Here is an 11,894-nt window from a genome sequence, read left to right as displayed (position 1 = left end):
AATTACCTACCAATAATAAGAAATAATTATCATAATAATAATTTATTTATTATTATAATAACATACGGTACCGTAGGCCTATTTATTTATTTATTTATTTCATACTCATCCAACAGCGAGTAACCCGCCAATTACAGGATGGATAAACTATTTAATAATTTCACAAGACAAACATATACACAAGATTCTCTACATAAACAAAGACTTATTATTAAGTCTTTGGGAGTGGAGTTGTAAATTGTCATGAGAAAAAAACCCTGACATATGACAGGACTTGAACCCAGGACCCTTAGATTGGTAGCCAAGCATCATAACCACCAATCCACAGCTCCACTCCATATCCATGATATCATCTAATCATCCGAAGTCTGTCTGCATATAGGCCTAGAAGATTCGAAGTTCAAATCTTGTTTGGGGCGATTATACTTTTTTTTCACGCCTACTGTAGGGCCTATTATTTCTTATCGGTGGTTTCTCTTCTGTTAACATTGTGACATAAATAATATATAATATCTTTTATCTTTCATGCATCATATGACAGACATTATGGATAAAAGTTATGACATTATGGGAATTGGAATCGAAAGAAAATTATGTTATTGTTATTGTAAGATAATGTTAAAACATCGTACCATCTCACAGATACTATTTCATTAGTTAGTTTCAGTTTAATTCCTCGGGCGTTTTTGTCTTTTTTTATTCATTTATCTGCAAATTCTATTTGGTGTCTAAACAAAATGATTGTGGTTAGACTATTAAATATAATAAATCAGCATTCGAAAAGTATAATAAACTATATAAATATGTATAGTGTGTTTGTATAAATTGTAATCTTTTTATACAAAAGGGGTAGAGGAATATTGTTTTAAACAAAAAATTCACCAGGTGTCCGCCAAGGCCCAGAACAATGGTTCTCCAACCTCAAACAAGCTTTCTACACGCAACTTTGTGGTCAGTCGTCACGGTAAATTTCTCTAAATTATACAAAAGTATTAAGTTTATTATAAACCCAAGAAATGAATAAATTGTTGAAAATGCCGGTATCTATGGAACGCCGTTTACGCAACGGCGTTCCATAGGTATCTATCACAGCAAATTGATAGCAACTCTGTAAAGATGTCTTCGAAAGTAAAAATGGACAATTAAATCTCAACTCAACTTTCTATATTGAAATATACAAACGTTATGAAAATACATTAGAAAATCGCAGTTGAATTTCATTAAAAAAGGATTGGAAATTGGTAAGTTATTCTCCAACGTCTGGCCGTGGCTTAGCAGAGAAACGGACAACCAACAAACGAAGGAATGGGTGGAATGGAATATTTATTGTATTTGTGAATAACCTACAATTTATACTCCATGTTGCAAGAAAATTAATAAATAATTAAATGAAAATAAACGCTAATATGATGTGTGGGAAAAACTAAACTGAACCATCAGTGCTATTAGTATAGGCCTATCAAATAGACACAGGGCATCGAAGAACGACTGCATTAATTCATGCCTAACTGTAGGCCTATAGCAGCTTTAAAATGTGAATAATAGTAGGCCTAAAATTATTTAATTCCATCCACAATCTCAACAAAATAATTAAATAAAGAAAATGTATGTGTAGACTATATGCAGCGTACGAGTTGAGACGAACTTTATGTGAATGTCCAATTAGATTATGTATACGTAAACGTGCCTTTCAATTCGATTACAAGATTGCTTATTCCATAATTTAAAAATCTGCTCGGTATTTATTTACATAGGTCAAAGGTCGGAGTATAATTACTCCTTATTTGTATGCATAAAGAACGCATGCTAAATCATGATTAAAGATTCTACATTTGCTTCCGTCATCTAGTCGTGCGTGCGTATAACATTGATGATAAATGACATTCGGATTTTTAACGGCAAACAAGTGAACGTGTTTGCTTTTTCATACGATTTACGATCTTACACCCGTCTACTGAGATTTGGCTAAATATTAAAAACGTGTAGAGAATTATGAACATGAGTAACGTTAAACACTCAGTTCTTGTTCTTTTCGCCTATTTGTATCATTCTTTCGAAATTTAATGACTTAGTCAAAGTCAAATTTACAATTGCAAAACATTGAACAACAGAAATGCATTGACTGATATCGTATAGTGGGCGATATTTCTGTCTCGTCGGTAAATTATTTTATTAAAACGTGGATTATGCATACAGGTAATAAATTTCGCATTGAAATGATGTATTGTTAAATAACTTACTATTTATAGATTCATTTACTTTCAATAAAGACACTAATAAATAAGAAAAGTACTTTACTCAAATATCGGCTGCATTCCAGACAAGTTAAAAAAATAGGTGCGGAATGAGTCGAGTCTAGTTTTGCAATTTCAAAAGTGTGAAATACAAGTTGTAGCTGTATTAACAGTAATGCTGGTACATACATTGTTATACTAAATAATCATTCATAATTTTCAATTGAAAGGTCTAATATTGAGTGTAGGCCTATAATAGACAACAATACGGTCATAGCGCCCCCTGTAATATTTCTGCGCGATACTCAATGCTCAATAACTATTTTTACGGTTATTAGTATTACATTGTAATAATAATGACAAAGATATATTATGTGAATCATGAATGGTGCTTGGGAAAAAAAGCAGATATTGTAAAAAAAAAAAGATAAGTAGGCCTAGATTGATACGGAGTTATAAGAACTGTGGAAAACCTTATGTTGATGATGAATATGATGATGACGATGTTGATGACGATGATCGGGTGAGAATCAAATCAAGATGATCATAATATGATGATAATGAAGATGATAATCATGCATTAATATGGCCGATCATCATACGCATAGAGACGATTGAGATAACGATGACAAACTCAATGATGATGATGATGATGATAATGACGATGATGATGATACTGATGATGATGATGATAATGATGATGATGATACTGATGATGATGATAACATTAATGATGAGGATGAGGATGATGATGAGAAAGATGACGATGATACTGATAATGATGATACTGATGATGATGATAATGATGATGATAATGATGAGTAGGATGATGATGAGGAAGATGAGGATGATGATGAAGAAGATGAGGATGATGATGATGATGTTGATTATGATTATGATGACGATGATTAATGAATCTGATAAACGTAAGAATATTTGTTTCGAAAATCTTTTTCTACTGTTTTCATACTCAATGCATTAGGTTATTATCAACGAACAACGTTTTTCTTTCATTAATTTTCCTCGCAGCTCTCGGAAAAGCAACAAGGTAATCTAATATGGCGTCAACTGTCTTCTTTCTTGAAGAAGGATAATAATGATGATAAATGATAATTAGAATAAAGCATCGCTCTCAACCGTTCTTGCCTTTTCAAAATAAGAAAGCAAGAAAATGCAAAATTGCCATGACAACGACTTGACTAATGGATTTGCAATCATTCTCTCCGCCATCATCTAATACTTGAAACTGTTTCTCTTTGTTACAATGAGCTTTTAAATAAAGTTAATCACATTAAATTACTTTAAAAAAAGGTGGTCACCTTTTAGTGAATGCACACCCGGTGTGTAGTTATTATGAATGTTGCATTCGTATTGTATGTAGTCAATGAGTCCATGTTTTACGGTATACGGTACTCATCATAATTAAGATATAGGATTACCGTTAACATACGGTTCAAGATTTGAGTTAGAAACAACAAAGTATAACAAAAATAATGTGAATTTTATCTCCACATATTGTGGATTAATATTTATAAGTACAAATGTACTGTAGTATATAATATGTTGTGGGAATTTTTTCTTTTTTGTGCAATTTTTTGTATAAAAAAACATTTTTTAGGCCTACTGTTTCTCTATTGTTATTTAAAATCAGATTTTATTTCAACCAGTGACAATAAATTTACAACATCATAAGTACAAAACATAATTAACGATAGAAAATTATAATTGATAACCGGCTAAGAAGTAGAAGAGCTCAACAAACATTAATATTAATATAGTGAACCGGGCAAATTTCCAATACAATTGTAATACTCATGTTCAATGATAAAAGCCGTGCTTTAAAAAAAAATAGAGGAATTGTGGTTGTATTATTCGATGGAAATTGATTCTAAGAATTCTAACTAGGCCCAACTACCACCTGTGTCAAAACTTGACTGTGCTCCGCTATGATTGGGCGGGGGTAGGTCGTCGTGGTTGCGTGTTGTCAACACAACAGCACGCGTCTCCACGAATCAGCAACACAAGTAGAAACATAAGGGACAACTGTGTCAACAATGGTAAACACAGGAGGAGGACGACAACAACATACCTTACTCGTCCATCGATTCCAATAGGGAATGTTTTATTATGTGCAGTACTATATAAAAATGATATTATGTTATTTTGGTGGCGAATTCATAATATACTGTACTATCGTATCGTAATGTTATATATAGTGATTTGGCTTAGAATATATTTAAACGTAGGCCTAGGCTCTCTAATCACTCTCTTTTATTGAAAGAGCCTTCGATGAAAAGTGTAAATCAATAATTAGGCTGGATAAGATATATAAAACAGAAAATAAGATGTCCTAAACATATAATATATGTAGTATATTCAAAGATTTTATTGTCAGTAGCTGTATTTTTTATAGTCTGTCATGTCAAATATCAAACGTTAATGGTACGGTAGCCTACACGGAGAGTATCCACGTTTGTTAGGTTTCTTTTTCGTCTTCCCTCTAAAATGCATGATTTTGGCGTTGATTTTACGCATGTACGAGGCATATTTTAATAAAATGTATGTTTTATCGGTTTAGTCGTAGGCTACTATTATATTTGATACTACAGTAAGACGTATTAAAGAAATTATAATAAGCTCGTATGATTAAAACCCGTAGGTTTCATTCCATTAAGTGTAATGTATACATTGTAAATTGGATTTCAGATTTGTGCAGGCAATATACATTTACTGCAATAAAATAAACATAAATCGCTCATATTTCATACGGGGTCATTGTTGAAAATCCAATTACTGTAGCCTGAAGACTTTCGTATTCAACTTATGAGCTACTTTGACACAGCGCCCCCTGTTACTTTTCCCTTTTCGTAAAGACTGCGGCAATCAAAATGTCGTAAGATCAAAATAAAAAGGCAAAAGACGTTTTCAAGTTTTCATTCATTTATAGCTATACAAAATTTCTCTATACAAATATACAAACGGTAACAAATAAAATCGACCATTCTTAGTCTTATAAACAATTAATTTAACTTCATTTTCAAACCATTTTCCCAAATGATCCTTTTCTCGACCTTAGGTCGTCGACGCTGCAAAATAATAATGCAAGGCTTTTTAATTTTACAAATCTTAATTTTATATTTGTTCTAGCGAGTAAATGAAGTAAATGTTGGTCACGTGGCTATATTAAGCTTGGTCCCATTTGGTTGATATTTTAGAAGCAGAAGAAACAGAGGATGTAACTCAAGATCAGGTTAATTATGTTGTAGTCCCCTTTGGCTATGTTTTTGTATACAATTACAACATACTAGGGCTAGGCATCGTATTATGAGCTACCCTAATTTACCGTACGTTTATAACAAAATAAACTAAAGAATTGTGTCGCCATTACAAGACGACTAACGCCCTGTAAGTGGCCATAACACTTAAACAACATTCTTAAAACACAACAAAAAATAGTAGAAACTGAACATTTTATCAAACACAGTTTTAAACTATTGTTTAGTCGAAAAAGAATTTGCAAAACAGCCGTCATGGATTTTACGAGCCGAGTGTTATTAAAGGAATGCCCCAAATCATTAAAGCCCGGCGTGAGATCTGTCAAACCGACATTCCTGTGGAGTGGCAAGTCAACCGGCGTGCAAATTCTCTTTCGACACCTGTTTCACTGGGGCATAGCCCCCCACCACCTGCTTCTAAAATAAGTGGTTATTAGAAATGTCATTATGAATATTATCGATTGGAATCCGTTTATTCAACATTACTAAAACCCAAGAGACAGTTGAACACAAGAGAGTCAACCCATTGCTATTGTACGTTACTGTAGGCCTAACTTACACAATTGACAATATAAAAATCATTCATGATTTGTCGGATATTGCCGTATACAAGGTTAAGAAGAGTTCCGGGATAGACGTCACTCAACAACCGTGTACGGACATCCGACAAATTGAATAGGATATTTAACTATCGATCAAGTATAATATAGGTGTTAGGGTGTTTCAAAAACAAAAATTGTTCTAATACAAATAGTAACTGCCAGTGTTCACGTTTCCACGGATTTCACTTCCCTTTGTTCAGTAAATTTAGTTCTTGTTTCATTTTGATCGGATATTATTTAGAAATGTAGTCATTGAAAGCGTCTGTGCATATATCAAGTTTTTGTTCTTCTACGTTTGGTATCATATGAAATTCTTCGTTCTTCTCGTAGTGAGAATGTCATCCGCATCGAAGGTGACACCACCAAGGAGTTATCCATAAATTAATTCACCTAGAAAATAGAAGAAATTAGAAATTTAATAAAATACGAGTAATAATAATTTAACTGATGAAAAGATATTAGGCTAAGTATTACAATATGGTTCGGTGAGAAACCCCTGCCATGGGAACTGGCTGCACGGATTAGCACAATCGTAAGCTATCAATCTTATAAGTATTTCATAGCTGAATATTATAATACGATTGTTGAAAGGAATTCTCAAAAATGTGAGGCACCAGCTGGTTATAATATAATCAGCATGGTCCTGTCTTTAGTCCGCATGGGAACCGGAACAAAATTGGGAATGTTTGCTAAGATTAGAATGATAGAAACAAATCCCAAGCGATCTCTATTATTAATTGTAGTTTCACACACATATTTGGAAAGCACTGGACAGAGCGCTAAATTTGACTCAATATCTAGTGGAACTGGTTCACATTATAAACTATCAAAACCGAAACTCGTTCTGGTGCCATGAATATTATGTGATCTGTATGTTTTGAATTACATTGGGTTAGCATGCTTACCTCAATAATTTAAGACGGTATTCAACAGCTGCCACAGGGGCTAGACAAAGGAGATGATTCTGGGGTTTCGTATGCTTCTAGTGCTTTAGCTAGTTTTTCCTGCAAGATAAAAGAATTAAGAAAACATTTAGTCATGATGAACAATCGATACTATGTTGATATAACTGTACTTCGTGGTAATTCTATAGGAAGCATATTAAATCTCATTAAAATGGCATAATACTTTGATTAAATTCACAAATTTCACAAAAAATGAGCCATAAATAATACATCATTTAATATGTTGATGCAAATGCTACACACTACTAAATAACTACATAATAATTATATTCAATTTAATATTAAAGTCAACATATTACAATTATAATAAAGGTCACACTACTACTAGTGTAACTGAGAAGAGTATCAATCAATGAATATTATTAAGTCCAATTAATTTACAAATTTATTAACTTATAATTGTGTTATCTATTTCCACCAGTAATTATAATTTGACCAAACTTCCTCGCTCTTTATCCGTTTACAACACCACGAACGAAGAGATCGTTTTGGAACAGTATTAGTTAAATTCACTGACATTTTTATCTAGGCTCTCACTACATACTCGAGTATTAATCGCAGGAAATTTGTTAATTAGAATCCGTATCAACTTCATTAGGTATATACACATTACCAAGTAACCGTATCATGAATCTCATACTTCCTTGTTTTTAAATCTATGCCCATGGCCAAAGGCAACATGGGATATGGCAGAGACAGGCCTCTAAAATACTTCCGTCAAAAATGCATTTTATCAAATTTACTAATTTACATAAATAAAAAATAAACCTAATGCAAAAGTGAAAATAATCTGAATTTTTATCTTAATAATACATAAATATAGTATAACGTAAATAAAGGAGGGAATTTCTACTCCTCTCAGCAGCAATGTATGTTAGTATAAATCTGTGTTTTTGTAGACTATTATTGCAAAATACCAATTTAAGTTAAAATGTACTAAAGAAACTACACTGTAGAGAGTATCATAATATAAACAATAACAACAAATATGTTAAAATGTAAAATTACTTACTTTTAATTCTGCTGTCCTATCTGGGGTGTTTTGTAATGAAAGTGACGTCAGTGGATTCCTGTTATTCGTTGATCCTGATCGAATGCCACAAAAACTAATATTTTGTTTTTCAAGTTCACTTTGAAGATCTTGAATATAGTCAATGACATGTTGTAATATCTCCACCTGAGAAAGTTTTCTATCTTTGGGTATCGTAGGTACGATTTCCCTCAATTTTTCAAAACAGTCCTGCATGCTGAAGTTGCCAAGTGAATCTGTATTGCTGTGTTTACTGCGTTTTTTATGAATTCCAGAATTCTGTTGCAATCTGTGTGCGCAGACATGGTTGTGGGTCTCCAGCTGAGCTACGTGAGTTTTCGTCATCTTTCAAAATGATTCTAACCTGTCGAAATTAATAATATGTCAGCAAAACGATCGAATTGTGCCTTCTAGTAATTTTAAGCTAATCGTGTTGAGTTAGCAAGATCTAAGCTGAAAATGATCGTTCTACAGCTGTGAACACAACTTGTAGTATCTGATCGCATCAAGGTGACCAATCACAGATCGGTAAGTCACATGATTAATTAAGAATAAACACATTGAGAACTGTATTACTCGATTGACATACATCACACATCTGTCGACCAATCAGCGTTCAGCGTTGTCAATACGACCCGTCAATCGCTTTCGCCTACAGGCAACTTATCAACATAATACTTGATAGTTCTGTTCTTTCTAATCATTCCATATACAACTCCTAAATCCTTTCATGAAACCGCAATTAACATAATTTAAAATATTCAGTTCCTTTTTATGGAAAGTATTTCCTTTAACAAATATTAATACTATTGTTTGATTTAATATATAACCACAACTGCATTGTTGCGGGGAGATAGTTAAATCATGGAGGTACCTCCATAGTTTGTTTTTGTAACAATTTTACATGTTCAATACCAGGCAAAGTTATTAAAAAGTGTATACATATTTTATGAACCGGTCCTAAGAACATTTTAATTTAATGAAGATTTATGCAACGCTATAAATATGTTTTATAAAGATAAGAACACTTTAGCATTACAATAGCTTTATTTTCCAACTTTGTTTGGAAATATTTAACCAACTGTTATCTTTGTATTAATTATAACAAAAAAATGTTTAAACCCAAAAGCAAATTCCTTCAAAAAATGGCTGAAGATAAAAAACAATAAGCAAAAAACTAAATCAAATAAAAACGATAGTCAGAAAGATATACATTTTTAACAAAAGATTAAAATATGATATGATACTGTCCATTATTGCATACAATTAAATTAGTTTGAATGATTCAGTCACTTTTGTTTCCCTGCCCACCTTAGGACCGTCATGTTTATTATTTTTTCAATTAGATATGTAATTTCAAGTGTGTAATTAATACATAAAAGAATAAGATTGAATTTACTAAAACTTTTAGGCCAGTTTTTCTAGGCCTAATATTAGTTTCCTAATTGAGATTCAGTCAGTAATATACCCCTGGGATTTGGGTTTTTCAGGGTGGTAATTAAAAAAAACACGGCAAACAGTAGGCCTACCCCAAACAAACTATAACACCGATGTTGTTTACTTTTTGATGTGATGGAATTTTGGAGGAAGTATGTACAAAATATAAATGAAACGTTTTATCATTTTAGTTATTGTTTTCTAGCAGCATGTACGTTTATAATAGCTTCGTGGTTTGTCATACAAATTCAAAAACATTTTTGTGGTGAGATACCATGGAGCTAAATAAATGGTGAGCCCAAAACATTCAAAAGTATTTCTCAAGCGGGTTAAAATAGCCAATGAACATCTGTGAGCACTTTGGCTATGTATTTACTTTAAAGTACTGGTATAGTATAGACTTGTGATTAATCGTATAGAGATTGTCACAATCAACAAGTCCGTTCTCGACAGTCTGGCGCCGGATTTATGACGTCATCCATTCATTGCCCATTGAGTGCTGTCAGATAGGCGACGGACTGGCGGTCGTCATGGGAACAACTATGCCAATCAGGATCTGGTTGAAGGGGACCGCTTTGAATCAATTACAAGTTAGCTATTCAAAACTGATAAAATACCTTTTTGAAATCATCACCTTTGCATCGGTATCGCTTGCATCTTAACGCACCTGCATGCTTGTTGGTGTTAACTCAGTTCCTGTAGCGCTAATTACACTATTTGACCGACAACTTACCTTGTTGACCTTACGACTCTTCACAGTCCCATACATGCTGATAGACTTTTAACAACTTATTACATCATATTCACCTATAATTTTAATTAAAAGATATGAATTTTTTCGTATATATTATAATATATAGAATTGTTTTTTTTTCTCTTTACAATAATATTCAAACAGTAATTTGATTGTATTAAAAAGGTTTACTAAAAGTTTTTTGTAATTAATAATTAATACAGTGGCAAATTTTTTTTGTTCGATTTTGTATAAAATAAATAATAATAGGAGAGTCGTTTACTGACACAAGCTTTCGAGTGCATCAAGACGTTTTAATATCAACAACAATTCAGAAGAAGTTGATTAATATTATTGTAATATACATAATTTTAACTGAAAAAGTCATTGAAGTTGAGCTTTAAAAAAAGTTCGTGTATCGAAAAAAATTCGATACTATTATAGTATTTTTGTTTTAATGAGCCGTTTTTAATAACAAAAGTAAACTATATAAAAAGATAGAAATAATCAGTAGGCCTATATTGGTTTCACAGCGACACTAATTAAGGATAATTATCAGTCTGTTGAGTAACATTACGTAGGTTAACACATCTAATTAATAACAGATGAGATCATAATAATTAAGCGTAGGCTTATTTCAACGAATTTATGTAGATAATCAACTAATTACATTTAAACCAATTAAATTAAATAATAAACAATAATTGGAACTAACATTAACAAAGAATTTTATTGGACCAGATAGTTGTAATCAATTATATTAGGTCTATGGATAATTAGAGATACTGAGACGCCATTGTCCAGATGTGCCTCAAATATTATAACTATTATATATATAGACCTACTTATTTTCTTAATATGTATTTCAGCACCCCCATCCCCTTTTTGTCATAGGCCTACTTATTTCTTCGGTAAAAAGTTTAGGTTTTACTCAATGCGTAAAGATTTGTCTTAATTGAAGCTTGCCGTAACCTTTCATTTTTAACATTAAAATTACTACATTTTATATTTGATTAGTTTTAAAATGCTATAATATGAAATGATGCACGTATGGTAAATAGATAAAGTAAATGGAAAGTAGAAAGCAAGATGTACCCTTTTTTAAGTTCCTGACGTAGGAGGATAGAACAATTATTTATGTTTTTCTTTTTCAGTAAAGTCATGATAATGGTCGAGCACATGAGTGCAAGCTGCGATCTACACGCTTGAGGGTTCAGATCTATTGACAAATGCTCATAAACCTCGAAAACATTATTTCTGATTTACACTAATATTAGGCCACATCAGTCCCTGATAATGGATGATATCCCTGTTTTTGGGGTGCTCACCCGGGTGCTCAGTCAAATTCCAAATGTTATTAGTATACCGTAATTCATAGTTGCTCTTCCGTCAATTTTTCTTTTCTGTATGATTTTTTTCGACGTTTTTATACTTTCTACTAAAATTATAGTTTTTCAAGTTTATAATAATAATATGCAGAAGTATCGCACTAATATATAGAAAGATTACTACGATATGAAATACTTTACAATCTTTATACCAGAAAAGTCCTAGAATTAACACTACTGAAAGTATTTGCTTGTTATGATCACTGGAGGAATTCCTCTATACGCTCTGA

At 32.2% G+C, this 11,894-nt stretch overlaps 1 protein-coding gene across 1 annotated transcript; it reads right to left on the bottom strand.

Annotated features, from left to right (window-relative positions):
• Nucleotides 1-5,141: 5,141 nt before the first annotated feature.
• Nucleotides 5,142-8,562, bottom strand: LOC140062910 (uncharacterized). The gene is made up of 3 exons (XM_072109303.1): nt 8,089-8,562; nt 7,017-7,115; nt 5,142-6,501 (listed from the first exon to the last, which is right to left on the bottom strand). Exons 1-2 carry the CDS (start codon nt 8,449-8,451, stop codon nt 7,038-7,040), a joined length of 441 nt encoding a protein of 146 aa, XP_071965404.1. The 5' UTR covers nt 8,452-8,562; the 3' UTR covers nt 5,142-6,501; nt 7,017-7,037.
• Nucleotides 8,563-11,894: the final 3,332 nt, after the last annotated feature.

Source organism: Antedon mediterranea, chromosome 11, assembly GCF_964355755.1.
Source record: "Antedon mediterranea chromosome 11, ecAntMedi1.1, whole genome shotgun sequence".
Taxonomy (NCBI): domain Eukaryota; kingdom Metazoa; phylum Echinodermata; class Crinoidea; order Comatulida; family Antedonidae; genus Antedon; species Antedon mediterranea.
This window is presented reverse-complemented; position numbering and strand designations above follow the sequence as displayed.